We start from the raw sequence: 21,448 nt of genomic DNA, 5'->3' as shown, positions 1-21,448 counted from the left end.
AAACATGTCTGATGTTTATTTATAAATTATCAACAAATTATCAATTGAAATATATATCCTTATTTAGTTTTAGGAGCATCTATTTTATCAATTTGTGTTCAAATGTTTTAATGATTTCCAATATTTTTATTTCCGTTTAGTACTTTTTTATATGTTATATCAGGGATCAAACGTAGATTTTCACACATGCATGAGCTCTGCAATTGAGCTATATTCCTGGCCTCTCACATGTTCACAGGAATATATTTTATAAGTAGCTATTTCAATATTTTCTACTCAAGTTAAAATCCTGAGATTAAGTTTTGTCACTTTTTTTAAATTAAAGAATCTGGCATCTTTACATTTGAAATAGTCCCTTATCATATGTCAGTTTCTGCTTTTATTATAACTTAGGAAAAATCAACATCTTCCAAGAGATTTGGTTCAGGAAGTGCCCAAGGAAAGTCATCAAAGATAAAGCACATAAAATAAGGGTACTATGAAGCACAGAGCTGGCTATCTCAACTAATTTTATTTCAATAAGCAAAGTACAAATGATTTAATTCATTTCCTCTGAAAATTCACAGTACCTTGTTGGAGAAATCAATAGTATCTTGCACCTTATTTTTTCTCCTTACTCTTCAATGTGCTGCTTGCTTCCCAAAATACGAGTCAGTATCAGAGTATAAGTAAGAAAAGGGTAGCCCTAACTTCTGGTAGAGGAATGACTTCCCCAGCCTTCCAGAAGCAGAGTTGTCACCATACGCTCTAGATTTTGGTATCACCAAGCTGAGTATACACACTCAAATGCAGTGTGCCACCAGCTATTCTCCTCCCTGTCCAAGACTTGTATCTCTAGCCAGGAAGCTCTAGTTCTCCTCTGCCCTCCAGGCTTGGAGAACCCTAGAAGGGTGGATTTAACAAAAGGTAACAGAATTAGAGGTGGGAAATTCGTAGGGAAACTTGTTCCTCACTCTTGTTGGATGCTCTGGCATTCACACCAAGTAGGACTTGTCCACCTTGAATACTCAGGGAAGCTCTGCCAGCATCTCAAGTATCTGCTTCTCATGTGACATAGGGAGTCTCCTAACAGGAGAGATCCACACCATTCAAACTATTGGACTCAGGTCTCTAAGGATGTAAACCCACACCTAATAGAATGGTTTTTCTATTAGAACTTGAAGAATTGATTTGCATATAGACCTGAATTTTATTCATTTCAGTCATTTTCTGTCCCGTTTTTCCAATTAAAAAAGCTCTTTTGTCTGACTGAGAAATATGAAATATATGAAGTGGGTGTAGATGTGAATAGTTCAAGCCAATAAAAATTAAACAGGACAATTAAAGTTTGAGCTTAATATAGATCAGCATTTCCCATGATGAGTGGTACTGCTACATGGGGATACCGCAACATTCACCTCAAGAAATTAAATGTCCAGGGGCACAGAGTAATTATTTTCCTGAAAAAATGAGAGATCAAATAAGTTTGGGAATCTCTGCGGATCAACTAAAACTCCAGTTCTATCACTTGTCTAACAGAATTAGACATATACACCCACACCCTTACACTTTATTGAAGAACATCCTTCAAAAGTGTTTGTACTAGTGCTTGATGGCTCTAGGATAAAATACAACAATCTCCACACACTTTCCTCTAAGGAAATTTTATTGAACCGTTCTTTAGCAGATTATTCATAACAAGCACTACAAAATTCATTGTTTCAATTCTGCTTTGGGGGCACAGTTTGGGATTTGGGGTGGAAACACTCGAAATGTGGTGGTGGGGAAGTGCAATGGTGGTGGGATTGGTTTTTGAATATTAAATGTAATGAATTATTGTGAACAACTTTATAAAAATTAAATTAAATTTTTTAAAAAGTGTTTGTACTTTAGAATAAGCTCTTTTGATTACTCAGTAGTATAAACTACTACTCTGTCAGTGAATTCAAAGGAACAATGTGTTCTTGTTCGGGAAAAATTTTTATTTTGAGGGTCACCCAAAAACCATTTATATATAACTATAAAGTTAACTTTAATTTACATCTAATAAGCTTTTAAATAAAGAAGATTTAGAGTTGTGACCTGCAAGTTCAATTTTAGTATATACTTACTGTGAAATTCTGGGACTATGATTTAACCTGTTCAAAGCAGGCTATTTCCACCCATCAGTGACAATATTGAGTACCTACTTCATGAGGTTGTGGAAGAGACAATCTCCTGCACCTGCATTGTGCCGCTCACAATTAGTGTACTTTGTTCTCATTAATTCCTACAACATAGAAATGCAGTTGCCAAGAATTAACTATCATATCCAGAAATATCCTTGTATGTAACAATACACTCTTCAGAACATTATATAAGGTAGCTAACCCTGTAATGCAGTAAAGAAAAAACTATAAATAATGAAACCCCAGTATAATAAGCTATAGGGAAAATTTGACACACAACCTGAAATTTTCCATTTCCCAAGTATTGTTGCTTGAAGAACTATGTAAGCTGGTCATGACATCTCAAGATTCATAAACAAGAATTACACTAAAGCTCTAAAGGCAGTTAATACATGTATTTAATTACTAAATGACTGCATTAGCATGATTTATTTGCACTACTCAATTTTCCTCAAAGAAATGGAAACAAGCACAGATTTTCCTGATAACCTCTTTGCTTGGCTCTATGCCAAAAATATGTTGATACTTTAATCACACTATAGCTCCTTCATCTCAGATTGAGAATTTTTTAGATTCTCTTTGGGACAGTTCTCCCATATAAGGGGCAGAACTATATACATATGTAAAGCATAAAATAATTCCTCACTCCATGAAGACACAAAATTCTAGTCATTTGTTTCAAGAAAATGCCAAACTGTTGTCTGGGTTCTTTCTTTTTCATGTAGGGTTTCTTTAGAAGAACCATTCAGAAAAATCTGCATCCATCCTATTCCTGTAAATATGAAGGAAAATGTGTCATAGACAAAGTCACAAGAAATCAGTGCCAGGAATGTCGCTTTAAAAAATGCATCTATGTTGGCATGGCAACAGATTGTAAGTAATCTTCTTCCTTTGCTTTATATTCAAGGAATGTTGATTGGGGAAAGGTTTGGTTCAAGGAGATCAACCACACTAGTTGAAAGCAGGCACCCATGGGACAGAGCACAGATACGTTGCATAGCTATAGACCTCTCACTCCCAGCAGTAACTGGGTGATTTTCCTTCTCTTCCTCTACCTCTTCCTTGTTCCCCATCAACTTCTGTCATGTTATGCAGTGATCCAGGGGTGAGGGAAAACAATTCAGTTACCCCAATAATCTTTGCAGAACTATTAGCAATACTCTGTTTTCAACAAAGATTATGAACGAGATGTTTTGTCTATACACCTTGAATGATGCAATTTTACACGCAAAATTCATGTCTTAAGAGCCTCAACTTACACATTGTTTTTTCATGAGCAGAAATAGGAGTTTATTTTGTGAACATTTTTTGAAATGGTGCACTGGAAGAAAATATTGTGTTCCTAAATTTCTGAAGAATGTGAAGTTGAGCTTTTGCATGAGTCATCCTGCAGTTGGTTGTTTGTTATATTTTTAACCATAAAAACATTCCATGTTAAAGTTATTCTCCCAAGTTTTGCAAGTGCCATAGCATATGGTGGTGAGATTAGTACTTGGGGTCTCCTCCTCCTCACACTGTGCAAGGGATTTACACCCATACCCATCACTTTAATTAAGCTAATAATAAATAAGAATCATGGTCAGAAAGCCATGGTCTCCCTTTTGCTGGGTATTCATGTTAATGGCTTCTACTGCCATGATATTTTGAACTTCATAGAGTTATTTCAACTTTTAGTTTTAAAAGAAGGAAAAGGAAAGGAAAAAAGAATGCAATTAGAATGTTTACTTCTTCATGAGAGAGTAATCACAATTATTATTTATGCTATAAGGAGGTTCTATTAAAGTTTTAAAAATCTACAGTGTGCTCATTTGCCCATTAAGGAATACATCATGGAGAAACTTTTAAAAGGAGGATTGTGTTAGGATGATAAGCCAACACTGAAATCCTGGATACACACCTCCCTGCCCCTTTGTTAGAGTGTTCTTTTTCTTTTAAAGTCTTTAGCTCTTATACTGGGATTCTTGGTGGTGGAATATGAGCACTGGTGAAGGGATGGGTATTCGAGCATTGTATAACTGAGATTTAAACCTGAAAACTTTGTAACTTTCCACATGGTGACTCAATAAAAAATTTTAAAAAAAAAGAAAAGAAAAAAAAGAAAATTTTAAGAATTTTTGGATAAGAAAAAAAAATAAAGTCTTTAGCTCTTATCAACAATATGCCCAATGAGCATATGTAAAAATTATTGACAAAACCAAGTTCTTAGGTGGGTCATTAAAATGTTATTGTTGAATATCCATTTCATTGTTCTATTGAGAAGTTAAAGATATGAGTGTGGGAGAGATTAAAATAAATCAGTCCTTATCTAGACCATGTGGCAATAAATTTTAAGTGAGCCTTCTGCTTCTGTGCTTGTGATTATAACTCATCATTATATGAGCTCAAGTTTCATCATCAGAAAGACCTGCTGGAGTCCCCAATCTGTCACCTGCTAGCTGTATGGCCATCAGACTTACTCTTGGGTTTCCCCTCTGTGTTTCAGTTGCTTACTTTGTAGGTTATTTTTAGGATTAAATCAGATCAAGTACATCAAGATCAATTGCAAGGATTCTTGCATAGAAGAAATGTTTGGGGGTTGGGTTGATGAATACAACCCATTTGTCCTCTCCTTTTAATAAGCGAGCCAGCATTACTTATTAGTACTCATCCATACTTCCCAGAGGCCGGGTAAATAAGTAAGAAGCAGGGGCACCTCGAGGGTTAATAAATCAGGACAGACATAAGTGAGAAATGCATGAGGTCAGGAGGCTCACAGCCTCATGGACTGAGAGACCCATTCTCTACCACATTCCATTTTTATTGCCTTAAACACCAATCATCAGAAGAACAAAGACAATCATATACATATATTTGCCATGAACTTGCCCTGTGATTTAAGGCAAAGCACAATCTCTCTGGGTCAACTTCCTGCTTTGTGAAAGGAGGGAGTTGGACTAGAAAATATATCAAATCCCTTCCAGTCCAAAACCATAGGATCCCACAGTTTAACACCTGAGTCTTTCCATTCCACTGAGAACTATTAAAAATCTAATGAAACGGTTTTGTCTCAAAAATTAGCCACAATGTATAGGTTTCTTGTTACTTGCTCTAATTTCCCTTTTGCTCAAATCATTATGCCAGAACTACATTGACCCAGCACTTGTAGTGCATTATCACATTGAGTACCCAAGTACTTTTATTTCATTTGATTCCGGAACAGATGAATATCCTGAGAACCTACACAACTTGCGAGAGGCCACACAACTACAAATGTGGCCTGATTTTGTAATCAGGCATTTCTGGATTCCAAAGCCTTAGCTCCTTTTCAACCACTTAGGGTTGAGCAAGGAGCCGATAATGGAGTTTGTGTACCTCTGAAATCCAAAATAGGCCCAGCCTCATTCCAGTTAGGCCTCAAGGGGGCTAATAAAGAGCTGTGGTCCTTTTTCCTCAAGGAAGCGATCACTAGCCTCCCATTTACTTCTCAGAACATTTTTAATCTAAATATTTTACTAAAAGTTCTTTCAGTACGAAACAGAAACCCTATGAGTAATTTAAGAGATTGGCTACTCAAGTTTAACTATGAATTCCTGGAGGGATGTAAGTCTTACCTCTTTGCTATGTTGTTATTTAAAGCAACTTTCTGTGCAATCTTATTTGTGTGCTGTCCAGCAACCCCAGGTCTTTGTTTGAAAAGCTGCCCTGCATTGAGTGTTTGAAACTCAAGTAGAACAATGGCCGAGCAATGACAGTTTGCTGGCAAAAAAAAGAAAAGTGCCCTGGAGGGCACGCTGAGCCATCAGTGCTCCTTGGGTCCTATCCCTGAGGCTGTGGGACTTGTAATTGCCATTTGTCTGGGAGGTATCTGTGTGCTTTGTCTCACTGTCTCCCTCTCCCAGTGGTACTGGATGACAGCAAGCGGCTGGCAAAGAGGAAACTCATAGAGGAGAACCGAGAAAAGAGGCGGCGGGAAGAGCTGCAAAAATCCATCGGGCATAAGCCAGAGCCTACAGACGAGGAGTGGGAACTCATCAAAACTGTCACTGAAGCCCATATGGCCACCAATGCCCAAGGCAGCCACTGGAAGCAGAAGCGGAAATTCCTGGTAAGGCCCTCCAGGCGCTGCGGCCTGTCTGGGCTCATTCATTCCTCCTGACCTGGGCTACTGCTGTGATTGACCCATTTTACTGAATGGGAAATTGCAGCTCTGAAAACTTGGAGAGCTCAGATTTGTTTTTTGGTTTTGTGGTTAAGAGGGGCAGAGAGAAATGGGCCTCTCAAGCAATGCTCAGGGGTCACTCCTCACAGTACTGAGTCAGGCCAGGAGTTCAGTGCTAGGGCCCGAGGGTGCTTTGCTCAAACACTGCACTGTCAGGTACCATCTGGACCACCCCAGCAGGGCTATACCTGCTAGTGTTCAGTGGAGCATGTGATGCCAGGAATCCAACCAGGGACAGATACATGCCTTGTTCTCTGTACTGTCTCCCCGACCCCAGAGCCTCAATCTGAATCCACATCAGTCTGAAAATAAAAGTCACTCCTACCAGTTACAGCTTGTGAGTCACTGAATTCGACAGCAGTCTCAAAAGTCACATTCTATTTTGTGGTTCATATGACCTAGATCAACTATCTAGTATAATTTGTTGATCTGGATCTTATCAAAAGTCCTAATTTAACTAATTAATTCAATTCTTTACCCATAAACTTCTCTTTGTAAACTATTTCTCCCTCTGCTGTCTCTGATGTACATACTTTGTTCCCTGAACTCACTCTGAAATATCACCTGGAGAACCCCTAAGCTGGCATATCCCCTCTCAAATTCATTTTTATTTCAGTAGAACTGAAAATGTTTCATTTTAAGTAAATAATCTCCATTCCTAGAAAGACAGTGGATATGGGAGCTGAGATGGGGCAGGGAGGAGGATATCACTATCACTGTCACTGCCATCCCATTGATCATTGATTTTCTCGAGCGGGCACCAATAACATCTCCATTCCTCCTAGCCCTGAGATTTTAGCAGCCTCTCTTTACTCGTTCTTCCCAGAAATGCCACATTGGAGGATCTTTCAGGGTAAGGGGAATGAGACCCATCATTATTACTGTATTTGGCATACCGAATACTCCACGAAGAGCTTGTCAGGCTCTGCTGTGCAGGCAGGATGCTCTCAGAACCTTGCCAGGTTCTCTGAGAGGGAGAACTAGATCGAGCGGCTGCAAATGCGTTTATAGTTTCTGGATCTTGGCCGTTGATGGGATTACACGCACGGCACCAGGGGCAGTTTGTGGGTGTGGCTGCCAAGCTGCTGAAAAATGGGGGGTCTGGGTGAAGGAGGCCCAGTCCCAATCTGAGCAGGCTTGGAAATCTCAGCCCCAGGTTCTGCACACCTGGGTTCCTCTGCCGGTTCCTTCATGCATGGGGTCATAAGAACATGTGGAGAGTGACCTTGAGTATGGCTGTGGCTGGGTTCCAGAGGTCTTTGGCTGCCAGGGCTCTGCTCAAGGTGGGAAGGGAAAAATCAACCTGCCCCGCTCCAAAGGGCCCCGGTGAAGACAGCCAGGCATGGGGGCAAGAGACTCTTGGGAGGAAGGTAATATAGAAAAAAGAAACCCATCCATACCCTTAGAATTTCAGTGCATGATGTTATTATAAAAGTAACCAATGAGAAGATTTATCCCATTCATTTTTTATTTGGAAATCACACTGCTTTGAATGACTATTCCCATTCTCAGATATGCATATTAAACCCCAAAACTGCACTATTAGAAAGTGAATGAGGAGGCCGGAGAGATAGTACAATGGGTAGGGCATTTGCTTTGCATGCAGCCAACCCATGTTCAATCCCATGTAGTCCCATACAGTCCCCCAAGCACCACCAGAAGTAATTCCTTTGGGCAGAGCCAGGAGTAACCCTGGAGCATCGCTGGGTGTGACCCAAAAAGGAAAAAAAAATAAGAAAGTGGATGAGCCCCACTCACAAGCCAACGCCACTCTTCCAGTTCAGTTCGAGGTTTAGCACCCAACTCCTCTGCAGAGAAATATGTATCCCATGAGCAGCAGTGGGACTATCACAGAGACCACCCATGCTCTTAGCTTAGGATATATCCTGAGCACCCCTTAGGACCTTCATGAGCATCTCACTGATCCCCATCATCAGACAGCCCCTGAGTCTCTACATTCACAAGAATATATTTCTGCATCTCTCCCCATCTGAATGGAGAGAATTCTGCGGCTCAGAGCTCAACATTATCACTAAAATGAAATCATTTTTCACTTTTTAAAAAAAGTGTAAAAGTAGGGGGAGAACAAACTTATCCCTCACTTTTGTGCCCTCAAACATTCCTTTTATGGTTGTAATGAGTGTGTTCTAATACATTTTGTTGGTGGCTTCCACTAGCAGTAGTGTTATCAAACAGTGCCTACAAAGGAACTATTCTAAGTGTTTTCTGTATGTTGGCTCTCTATACCAGCCCTTAATATATATGGGGCTGATATCTATCCCCATTTTAAGGAACAGAAGTTAAGGTGGAGAATTCAAGGAAACTTGCTTAAGCTTCCACAGCTGGTAAGTGGCGGTGATTGATGCAGCCCAGCTCTAGGATGCAACTAAGCAGTTGAGTCCCTGCACAAACACAAACATACAAAGTCTTTTTTTTTATTTTATTGAATCACTGTGAGATAGTTACAAGCCTTCATGTTTGGGTTACAATCACACAATGATCAAACACCCATCCCTCTACCAGTGCACATTCCCCACCACAAATATCCCGGGTATACCCCCCCTTTCCCACTGTACCTCTGCGTCTATGACAAAAAATATTTCCCATACTCTCTCTCTACTTTTGAGCATTATGGCTTGCAACACAGACACTGAGAGGTCATCATGTTTGGTCCATTATCTACTTTCAGCACACATCTCCCATCCCAACTGGTTCCTCCAGCCATCATTTTCTTAGTGATCCCTTCTCTATTCCATCTGCTTTCTCCCCTCCACTCATGAAGCAGCCTTCCAGCTATGGGGAAATCCCCCTGGCCCTTGTATCTACATCTACTGTCCTTGGGTGTCAGCCTCATGGGATGTTATTCTAGATTCCACAAATGAGTGCAGTCCTTCTATGTCTGTCCCTCTCTTTCTGATTCATTTCACTTAGCATGATACTCTCCATGCCTATCCATTTATAAGCAAATTTCATGGCTTCATCTCTCCTAACAGCTGCATAGTATTCCATTGTGTAGATGTACCGAAGAACATACAAAGTTTTAACAGAAGTAGCCTCTCTGTTTCTTGTTCTTACACCCTCAGACCCACCTTGGCACATATGCCAGGAAATTAGAAAATATTCGTGCTCAATATATGAATGAGCTTTCTAACCCAAAATATTCAGCCTAACCCCCAACTTCAATCTGTCCTTTTCCAGAATGTGTAGGTCCTTAATGGACATTGCAGAGACTGTTTTCTGGATCTGCTACTACCACCAAATTCTGAAGACCCAGGTGAATGCTTTAAAAGGTCTTTTACAACTAAGAAATTTAAATTCCTATTTTCTTTAGTCCTCAGAAAGAAGGATTGTAGTCTAATTAAATCCATTTCTTTGGTCATTAAGGTACTTCTTGCCTAATTCAAAAAAATTTGTTTTTTTGCCTAGCAAAAAATTTTTAATTTTAAGCAACACCAAAAATAATTGCCTGCTATGATGCAAATAAACCATGTACCAGGAATGGGAAAACAGACAATAAGGGTTAAACAACTAGGAATAAGGGAGGATGTGGAGTGATAGCACAGCGGGTATGGCATTTGCCTTGCATGCAGCTGACCCGGGTTTGATTCCCAGCATCCCATGTGGTCCCCTGAGCACCACCAGGAGTAATTCCTGAGTGCATGAGCCAGGACTAACCCCTGTGCAACACAGGGTGTGACCCAAAAAGCAAAAGAATAAACAAATAAATAAATAAATAAGAATAAGGGAAATCAGAGTTATGATGGGAAGTGGAGAAAAACTTTCCTTTTCTAAACACAGTATCAGAAAGTGTCTCCAAGAAAGCAATAGTTCAGTCACATCTTGAAAGCTAAGAACCTAACTATAAGGGGAAGTAAATTCAAATATCTTCATGCTTCATAGTCTCTTCAATAAAGCATAGTTTCTGTAAATTAAACCCAGTAAGATCTGTATCTTATATTCAGAAACTCTTGGTAATTTCATCACTGTGATTATCTTTAACAGAAACTAAAAACAGTATGTAACAGAATGATTTTTGCTAGTTTTCTCTCCAGCCTATGAGTTTATCCATGCATGAAAATTTTCTTCAGGTATCTGACTGATTTACAGAGCAACTGTTTTTTTCCACCAAAATCCTTTCTCCCTGTGAAATAGACATGACAAGTATATTTTATGAGTCCTCGATATGGTCAAGAAATTATCACTCTCTGGGGCTGGAAAGATACCTTAAAGGGCTAGTGTCAGCTAGTGTCATCTGACTTGGCAGATGTGAGTTCTCAGGTTTAATCCCTAACACTATATGTGCCCAGACACTGCTAAGTATAACCCTGGTGGGCCCCAGCACCACTGAATCAATACAGTACTACATTGCCAGGTCCCAGCATCTAACCATCAAGCCTGGCATATCAAGGAATGGCCCCCAGCCTCCTGAGCACTACTGGGGAGGCCCAAAATGGATGATGGATGGATGGATGGATGGATGGATGGATGGATGGATGGATGGATGGTTGGCTGGAACATGGAGATTGTGATGCTTGATCCAAATACAAAGAACTGGGAAACAGAGAGATAGTACAGTGATAAGATGCTTGCCTTGCATGCTTCCAACCTGAGGCCGATCCCCAGCACCCCATATGGTATACCTGAAGCCTTCCAGAAGTTATCCCTGAGCACAGAGCACAGAGTTAGCCCTGATTTTAGCCAGGTGTAGTCCAAAAACAAGAACAACCACTTCCCCAACCCATTCTTTCTTAGTGCTATGGCAGATCAAAACATCTCCACTGTCCTGTCTCTACAATCAAATTAATTTCTCCCTGAGAGAGAGAGAGAGAGAGAGAAGGAAAGTACTTACCATAGAGCCATAGAGGCAGGTTGGGGGAAGGAAGATGGTGGGAGGGAAACTGGGGTCCTTGATGGTGAGAAATGGACACTGATGGAGGGATGGGTGTTAGATCATTGTATGACTGAAACCTGATTGTGAAAGCTTTATAACTGTGTATCTCATGGTGACTCCCAGTCAGTCCCTATGTATGCCTGGGACCATCCCTGCATTTTGGGGGGGAGAAGCACCATCCAGTCACTTCAATGTTAAACATGTATGTAGTTGAAACCTGTGGCGTCTTTTCTCTAGAAGGACTCCCATTAAATTCTTTCCCTGGTTTACACTACCATTCTCTCCCAAAAGGAGTCTACTCCTCCCTCCCTTTGAATCTGGACTAGGCTGTGATTCCTCTAAATTATAGATTTGGGGGCTAAAGAGATAGTATAGCAGGTAGGACACTTGCCTTGCATGAATGAGGCTGACTCTGGGTTTATCCCTCTACTCCTCCCTCCCTTTGAATCCGGACTAGGCTGTGATTCCTCTAAATTATAGATTTGGGGGCTAAAGAGATAGTATAGCAGGTAGGGCACTTGCCTTGCATGAGGCTGACTCTGGGTTTATCCCTGGCACTACATATGGTCCTCAAGTACCACCAGGAATGATCGCTGAGCACAGAGACAGAATAATCTCTGAGCACAATAATCTTTGAACAACCAGGTATGGTCCAAAATCAAACCAAAAAATTATTCATTTTGGCAGAAGTAATGGTTCAATGACTTCAAAAGCTGAGTCCTAAAAAGTCTTGCAGTTTCCCCTTACTTGTCTTGGAAGAAGAAAAGACTAGTTTCTGTGAGGGAATCCATCTATCAAATAAATAAATTCAAGTACCTGAGTTTGTCATGTTGTAAGGAAGCCCGGGGAAGCCATGTGATGACACCACACAGAGAGAATCCCAACTAGTCAAGATAACAAAAATATGAGTAAAGAAACCTTTGGGTGACACCAATCTCTGCCACCATTCAGTTTTAGAAATGATGTAAGTGAGTACAATTCAACCAATCCCTAAAATCAGAGATGATTTAAAAAACTGTGCTGTGCTACTAAGGTTGGGGAAGTTTGTTACACAGCAGTAGAAAACCAGAATTGAACTCAATAAATATGTGTTAAGCAGAATATCTATGTCAGCCTTAGAGACAGTACAGTTAAGCCCTGTATCTCAGCCAGTTTGTATATTTATACATTTTCCTGGCAGATGGATAAATCCAAATCAGTATTTATTGTCAAGATGAAAACTGTACTCTTTTGAGTAGTGTGTTATTCCTGCAAAAACATTAAGAATCCTACAATAAATACAGCTTTGTCAAATGGTATCATGTCCAAACAGACTTTTCTACACATTAGGATTGGCATCTCCCATGTGGCTGATAGTTTTGTCTTCTTGGCTCCTAACAGCACTACACATATTGTTTCATTTATTTTTATGTGATGATGTCTCAACTTGTTCTGAAAAAGAATTTGAGGAGGTATATTATGTTAATAATAGTATGGTAACATATCATCGGGGATTAAAAATTATAGATTGTCATAAAGCTAAAAGTGTTCCATTCATCTGGAATGGGTAAGTCACTTACTCCCCAAATAGAGGAAAACGTCATCATTTTTCACTCTGAGACCAAGACGGAAGTCAGAAATAGAGTATGGTGGTTTGTCTTAGCCTTCAAATTTGTGTTTGGGTCTGAAAAAATGAGAATCAATGACGACCAAGAACTTTTGCAAAAGCCATAAAAATTTCTATAATAATTCTAAGACTTTTTTCAAACAACTTCCAAATACATTGAAAACATGCAATTTTCTAGTTTTCTCCAATCCACTCACATCTCTGATGGTACAGAAGTGCCAGTTTAACCACCAACAATTTATGTGTGCTGACAGTGATGATAAAAAGTAGAGGTGGATTATGAAGGGAACAAGGAGCATCTGGTGCCAAACAGGGAAAATAGCATCTCTCCTCCCAGGGGTGGAGGAGGATTTGGGTTTGGAGTAAACCCCACAGTGACGATAGTTTTGTCCATGATGTTGTGGTATCTTTTTCTGCTCCCATAGTTCACAGTAAGGTATGACTTTGAATGGATTTCCCTCCAGTTATCAAATGTGACCATTAGAAAGACGGCAGGAGCCTGCTCCGCGGCCCTGAGCACCCCGGGCTTCCCTCCCCTCCGGACTGCCGGCCGAGTGGCCGGCACGCCGACCCCAAGCGCCGCCGCCGTCCTGTCTTCCCTCAAAGGTCTGTGGGAAAGGGGCGTGGCCTAACCACCAGGGGGCGTGGCCTAAGAAAAGTGGGCGTGGCCTCATTACCGGCGGCCAAAGCTCACGCGGCGGAAAGTAGTTTTCTCAACATCCTATCCAAGACTAACATCCTAGCTATTCGCAAGCAGTAGGACAACAAAACACAAGACTTCACATAAGAACATCTCAGTAGGAGACCAGGTTCTACACCGGCAATTAAAAAGCCAACCACTATTAACTGAGCCTATCCACAATCCTTTTTCACAACAAAAGGAAACAGGGACACTCATCATCAAGAGCCCTCTTTCATATCACCACAAACAACATGAAGAAACAGCGAAAATCCCCATTGCAACCAGAGGACGATCAAAGGAATCCGGAAACCTCAATGGGCGCCTCCTACAAACTTGACCTCTCTGAGAAAGAATTCAGACTTGAAATCCTCAACATGTTCAATCAACTCAATGCAAAGATGGACAACTTCAAGGAAGACCTGGCGGAAACAATACAACAGACAGCCGACAAAATACGGGAAGAAATGAGAGCAGAAATAAAAAACCTTCAAAAAGAAATGAAGGATTCCGTACATGAAATCAAAAACTCTCTGACTGCCCTCAACAATAGGATGACTGCAGCCGAAGACAGAATCAGTATGCTTGAAGATGAGCTGCAAGAGGCCTACAGGCAACATCAAACCATGGCAAGAGACCTCAAAATAGCTCTAGCCAGAATCAGAGTCCTAGGGGATGAATTCAAGAGGAACAACATTAGAATCATTGGACTACCAGAACCACAGGGAACCAACCCCAACGAAAAAGACACAGTCAAACAAATCATTGCGGAAAACTTCCCACAGCTGGACAATGCGGGCATCCAGATTCAAGGCGCCCGGAGAGTGCCAGCTAAAAGAGATCCTAACAGAAAAACCCCAAGACATATCATAGTTACAATGATGGACATCTTCCAGAGAGACACAATACTCCAAGCAGCAAGGTCCAAGAAGGAAATCACATACAAAGGAGCACCCCTTAGGCTCACAGCAGATCTATCAGAGGAAACCCTCCAAGCTCGAAGGCAATGGTGGGATATAGTGAAAAAACTCAATGAAATCAACGCTTCACCAAGAATACTTTATCCGGCTAAACTCTCATTCAAACTAGAAGGAATCATACACTACTTTGGGGATAAACAACAGCTCAGGAACTTCATAGACTCAAAACCAAACCTAAAAGAAGCACTAAAGGGGCTATTGTAAGACAAGAACAACCTCTACAAGCACAACAAACCCTTGCACAAAGACGGCACAAAATCCCATAACAATAATCTCCCTTAATGTCAATGGTCTGAATTCACCAATTAAGAGACACAGACTGGCAAAATGGATTCAGAGACTCAACCCAACCTTCTGTTGCCTGCAAGAAACACATCTGAATAGCCAGAACAAACACAGACTCAAAGTCAAAGGATGGAAAACAATCCTGCAAGCAAACAACTCCCTCAAGAAAGCCGGAGTGGCTTTACTAGTATCGGACAACATAGACTTCAGGTTGAAAAAGATTAGAAGGGATAGTGAAGGCCACTTTTTATTAATCAAGGGATGTGTACATCAGGAAGAAATCACACTCCTGAATGTCTACGCACCCAATGAGGGACCAGCTAAATACCTACAACAGCTGCTAAGAGACCTCGAGAAGGACATCTCGAGCAACACAATAGTAGTTGGAGACTTCAACACTGCACTGTCTCCTCTGGACAGATCTAGAAGATTAAAACTCACCAATGAAATACTGGCTTTGAAGGAAGAAATAGAAGAGAGAGGGCTAATAGATCTATACAGGGCTTTATATCCCCAAAAAAAGGAATACACATTCTTTTCCAGTGCACATGGAACATTTTCCAGAATAGACCATGCGCTGGGCCACACAACATACCTCAACAGAATCAACAAGATAGACATTGTACCAGCTATCTTTTCAGACCATGATGCACTGAAGATAAAACTTAACTGTGGACAGATGCAGAAAACCAAATCAAACACCTGGAAATTAAATAGCTCGATATTGAACAATGAGTGGGTCAGGAAGGAAATCAAGGAAGAAATCAAAAGATACCTAGAAACAAATGAGAATGAAGACACGAGCTACCAGAACCTGTGGGACGCAGCTAAAGCCGTTTTAAGGGGAAAATTTATAGCTCTGCAAGCATATCTCAGGAAGGAAGAAAGGGCCCACATAAATAACTTGACTTCACAGCTCAAGACCTTAGAAAAGGACCAACAAAAGGAGCCAAAACCAGGCAGAAGGAAAGAGATAATAAAACTTAGAGCAGAAATTAATGACATGGAAACCCAAAAGACAATCCGGAAGATCAATGAAACCAAGAGCTGGTTCTTCGAGAAAATAAACAAGATTGATAAACCACTAGCAAGACTCACGAAGAAAGAGAGAGAGAGAACCCTTATAAGCCGAATCAGAAATGAAAAGGGGGACATCACGACAGAAACCAATGAAATTCAAAAGATCATCAGAGACTACTTTGAAAATCTCTATGCCACGAAACAAGAGAATCTAGAAGAAATGGATAAATTCCTCGACTCCTATAATCTCCCAAGGCTGAACCAAGAAGACCTGGAGTACCTGAATAGTCCAATTAACATCAAGGAAATTGAAATGGTAATCAAAAGTCTCCCCAAAAACAAAAGCCCAGGTCCAGACGGATTCACTAGTGAGTTCTTCCAAACATTTAAAGAGGACCTTTTGCCAGTCCTTCTCAAGCTCTTCCAGGAAATTGAAGAAACAGAAACCCTCCCTAACAGTTTCTATGAGGCTCATATCTCCCTAATACCAAAAGCAAACAAAGACACCACAAAAAAAGAAAACTACAGGCCAATATCCCTGATGAACACAGATGCAAAAATTCTCAACAAAATATTCGCAAATAGAATTCAACAACTTATCAAAAAGATCATACACCACGACCAAGTGGGATTCATCCCGGGGATGCAAGGATGGTTTAACATCCGGAAATCAATCAACATAATCCACCATATCAACAAAAGAAAAGATAAAAATCATATAATCATATCAATAGATGCAGAGAAAGCATTTGACAAGATCCAGCATCCGTTTATGATGAAAACACTAGCCAAAATAGGTATAGAAGGGACCTTCCTCAATATAGTCAAAGCCATTTATCACAAGCCTATGGCAAGCATTGTCCTCAATGGGGAAAAACTAAGAGCCTTCCCCCTGAGAACAGGGACGAGACAAGGATGCCCACTCTCTCCACTTCTGTTCAATATAGTACTGGAAGTACTTGCAATAGCGATTAGGCAAGAAAAAGATATTAAGGGCATTCAGGTAGGAAAGGAAGAAATCAAGCTCTCACTATTCGCAGATGATATGATACTATACTTAGAGAACCCTAAAACCTCTACCAAGAAACTCCTAGAAACAATAGACTCGTACAGTAAAGTTGCAGGCTATAGAATCAATACCCAAAAGTCCATGGCTTTCCTATATGCAAATAATGAGAGAGAAGAAAGTGACCTGAGAAAAGCAATCCCATTCACAATTGCACCTCAAAAAATCAAATACCTCGGAATCAGCTTAACAAAGGAGGTAAAGGACTTGTATAATGAAAACTATAAAACACTACTTCAGGAAATAAAAGAGGACACGAGGAAATGGAAAGACATCCCCTGCTCATGGATTGGAAGAATTAATATTGTCAAAATGGCAATTCTCCCCAAAGCATTGTACAAATTCAATGCGATCCCTATAGGGATACCCTTGACATTCTTCAAAGAAATGGAGCAAGCGCTCCTGAAATTCATATGGAACAATAAGCCCCCACGAATAGCTAAAGCAATCCTTGGGAAAAAGAAAATGGGAGGAATCAACCTCCCCAACTTCCAACTCTACTACAAAGCGGTAGTCATTAAAACAGCATGGTACTGGAACAAAGGCAGAGCGGCAGACCAATGGAACAGGGTTGAATACTCTGACATACACCCCCAAATATATGATCATCTAATCTTTGATAAGGGAGCAAGAAATGTGAAGTGGAGCAAGGAAAGCATGTTTAACAAATTGTGCTGGCAAAACTGGACGGCTACATGCAAAAAAATGGGCTTAGACCTCCATCTATCACCATGTACAAAAATCAGATCAAACTGGATTAAAGACCTCAACATCAGACCAGAATCCCTAAGGTACACTGAAGATAAGGTCGGCAAAACCCTCCACGACATTGAAGCCAAAGGTATCTTCAAAGCTGACACGCCACTGGCTAAGCTAGTGAAAACAAAGATAAATAAATGGGACTATCTCAAACTAAGGAGCTTCTGCAACTCAAAAGAAACAGTGACCAAAATACAAAGACAGTCTACAGAATGGGAAAGGATATTTATGCAGTACCCATCCGATAAAGGGTTGATAACAAGGATATACAATGCACTGGTTGAACTCCACAAGAAGAAAACTGCCAACCCGATCAAAAAATGGGGTGATGAAATGAACAGAAACTTTTCCAAAGAAGAAATCCGAATGGCTAAGAGGCACATGAGAAAATGTTCAACATCACTAATCATCAGGGAAATGCAGATCAAAACAACAATGAGATATCATCTCACACCACAGAGACTGGCCCACATCCCCAAAAACAAAAGCAACCGGTGTTGGCGTGGATGTGGGGAGAAAGGGACTCTCCTTCACTGCTGGTGGGAATGCCGACTGGTTCAGCCCTTTTGGAAAACAATATGGACGATTCTCAAAAAGTTAGAAATTGAGCTCCCATTTGACCCAGCAATACCACTCCTGGGAATATATCCCGGAGAGGCAAAAAGGTATAGTAGAGATGACATCTGCATTTCCATGTTCATTGCCGCTCTGTTCACAATAGCCACAATATGGAAAAAACCAGAGTGCCCGAAAACAGATGATTGGCTAAAGAAACTCTGGTATATTTACACAATGGAATACTATGTAGCTGTCAGGAAACATGAAGTCATGAAATTTGCATACAAGTGGATCAACATGGAAAGTATCATGTTGAGTGAAATGAGTCAGAAAGAAAGAGACAGACATAGAAAGATTGCACTCATATGTGGAATATAATGTAACTGAGAAGTACAAGTTGGCAACGATGCAACTTCTGGCAGATATCTCTCTGGACTTAGTTACTAAAATACTAAATTACAGAAACCCAAAACTGAGAGGCCGCTAAGTGTGGTCACTCGACCTCACACTTCTTCATCCTCAGCAATGGAAAACAAATTACCTAATGCTTCCTTTTCAGCAGGTCTGACTTTAGGGGAGAGACTCTCCAAACAATAATAGTGAGTTTTGTTGAAATATTGTATGCAATCAAAGTGAAAGTAAAGTGAAATTTATTAGTTACACAGGCGGGGGGGGGCTTAGGGTGGGGGGGCTAGGGGCGTGGGGGTGTTTGGGGTGTGAGGGGGCGGGGTGGAGCTATACTGGGATTCTTGGTGGTGGAATATGAGCACTGGTGAAGGGATGGGTATTCGAGCATTGTATAACTGAGATTTAAACCTGAAAACTTTGTAACTTTGTAACTTTCCACAATAAAAAAAAAAAAAAAAAAAAGAATAAAGCCAGAAAATGGTAAAAAAAAAAAAAAAAAGAAAGAGAGAGAGCAAGAAAGCAAGAAAAAAGTAAGGATATCACTTAAGTTATTAAGAATCAGGTTGTTAATGTAAGAATGTTTATATAATAAATCAATTATCAAGTTACACACATATGGTTAATACTTGAATGGAACACATAAGGTACATGACATGATAGTTTACTTATATTTAGAGAACAAAATCATTGTTAGTGAATATATTTGCAATGATTTCATACATATTGTATATAAAATAATAAAATACTTTTGAAATTGAAAGTGATAAAGGCAAAAGTCATTGCTATTTAAACTATCCCAATGGTATTGAGAGCTAAAGAGAGTCCTAAATAGAGTCCTAAAAAGTCCAAGATCCTTAATTGTAAAGGTTCAGAGATAATCACAGATATAACATAGAATGTGTATATTATTCACTGTGTATATTCAATGTGTATATTCAATACCCATATTATTCATTGTATATTCATATTATATTCATTCATGTATATTCATACTATATAAAATATCTATATTATTCATTGTGTATTACTCAATGTGTATATTATTCATTGCCTAAACAAGTACACTTTTAAAGAATTAAAGGGGCATTATTCATAATGCATTGTGACTGTAACCAAGTTTTCCATAAACAATAGGAATGGTCAACCTATAGACAATGGTAGCACTTAACATTCATTACTTGCTTTTAATAGTCTTATGTGTTCAGAAAGAAATAAGAATGATAGGTTAGAACAAAAAAAAAAAAAAAAAAGAAAGACGGCAGACCCACCCTTCTTTTTTCCCCTGGCCTCTCTACTGTCTGATTTCATGCATTCTTGACTATGGTGGCCTCAGAAAAGTAGCATTAGCAGAGGGTCAAATGAGAAAGGTTCATGGATTTTTTGTGGTCGATGGACAAGCCATAGGAAAAGAGCAGTCAAGTCAGGAAGGCTTCTATAACTCCCAAAATCATTACAGTCATATCAGAAGCTGGTATTAGCAGCTAGTCATTTTGTCCATAGAAAGTGGAACTAGAGCTCACTGCCTACCGGTTGCTTTTAAGTTATTTGACTTTGGGCATTTCTCTAAAGCTCAGTTGTAATAATGTCAAAGTGGATCTTATAATAATATCAAAGTCATTGAAGTAAGTGTTGAAGTTTAATCATCATTTGTCCAAGTCTTCCTGGTTGTCTTACAAATATGAAAGAAAACAACCAATCTATGACCAAGAAGAGAAATGGAAGAGTCCCACTAGTCCTTCCTCATTCTACAGGTGCCACAAAACTGCAGGTAGTGCTGCCAAGAAATCCTCAGCTCTGAGCCAGCCGCTTACAAAGAAATCAGCTGGCAGCATTTCACATTTCCCTTGAACAGTATTGATCAAAATAAAGCAGAAAGCCAGTTAGGCATAATTAGTGGGATGCTAGCCTCCTCTAGTGCTGAGCCAGGGAGAATTCCGCCACCTGCACACACACACCTGCATCTCTCCTTGGGATGTCTCCCACACCTCCATGTCATGTTTTATTGGAGTAATTGGGCTTCTTTCTGTCCCTCACCCCACATCCAATGGGTCAGAAGTCCCTATCTCATCTCAATGAGGTCTTGAGTGCTTCCATTCTTGTCTGTATCTGCTGCCACCCATATAGTCCAGCCCACTCCACCTGTCCCCAACCTCTGCCTATTTCTTCATCTGATGTCCCTTCTCTACATAATTATCACCAACCCTGGGTAAAATCCTTTAGTAGTATTGCATTGCATTTAGACTCACCCCATCTTCTCTATATGACTCACAAGGCCTATGGTCACAGACAGAACCCTTGCCTGTTCATGTCCTTTACTCGTGTCATCTTTGGGATCTAACCTTTGGTGCCTCATTTCTAAGCCTAGCCTTTGTGTTTGTGTTTTCCTCTGGCTTTCATGTTTTCCTTTTGGCTTAATGGAAGTCTCCCTGATTGACAATTTTCATGTCAGAACTCACACATCACTTCTCAAATGAGCCTTGACTGCCACCCCCATTCCTATCCACCATGTACTACCTCGTCATCTTGCATCTCATTATAAACAAATTCTTCCATTTGTGCACCTTTCATCTGTTATTCCTCACTACAGTGAAAGTTCTTAGAGGACATATTGTGCTAAAACCTCAGCATGGGACTAATCTTGAACCCATAATAATGCTCAATAATGATTGGTTGAGTACATGTGCATATGGGATACCAGGGATCCAACCCAAGTTGGCCACATGCAAGACAAGCAACCTACCTTCTGTACTATTGCTCTGCCCCCTACCTGCCTTTTTAAAAAATGATAATGAGAAATGCTGGAGCGATAGCACAGCAAGTAGGATGTTTGCCTTGCATGCGGCTGACCTGG

The 21,448-nt window shown here is 40.3% G+C and overlaps 1 protein-coding gene across 8 annotated transcripts in view; it reads left to right on the top strand.

Moving 5' to 3' along the window:
* Positions 1–21,448, top strand: part of THRB (thyroid hormone receptor beta) — a 423,669-nt gene that overhangs the window by 382,179 nt on the left and 20,042 nt on the right. For all 8 annotated transcript variants that reach the window (XM_055134865.1, XM_055134861.1, XM_055134860.1 and 5 more), the window contains 2 exons: positions 2,873–3,020; positions 6,026–6,231. In XM_055134865.1, coding sequence (XP_054990840.1) covers positions 2,873–3,020; positions 6,026–6,231 — 354 coding nt within the window. The remainder of the gene's footprint in view (positions 1–2,872; positions 3,021–6,025; positions 6,232–21,448) is intronic.

The sequence above is a fragment of the Sorex araneus genome, chromosome 4, assembly GCF_027595985.1.
Source record: "Sorex araneus isolate mSorAra2 chromosome 4, mSorAra2.pri, whole genome shotgun sequence".
In the NCBI taxonomy this organism is placed as follows: domain Eukaryota; kingdom Metazoa; phylum Chordata; class Mammalia; order Eulipotyphla; family Soricidae; genus Sorex; species Sorex araneus.
The sequence above is the reverse complement of the archived record's forward strand: the minus strand, read 5'-3'. Positions and strand labels throughout refer to the sequence as shown.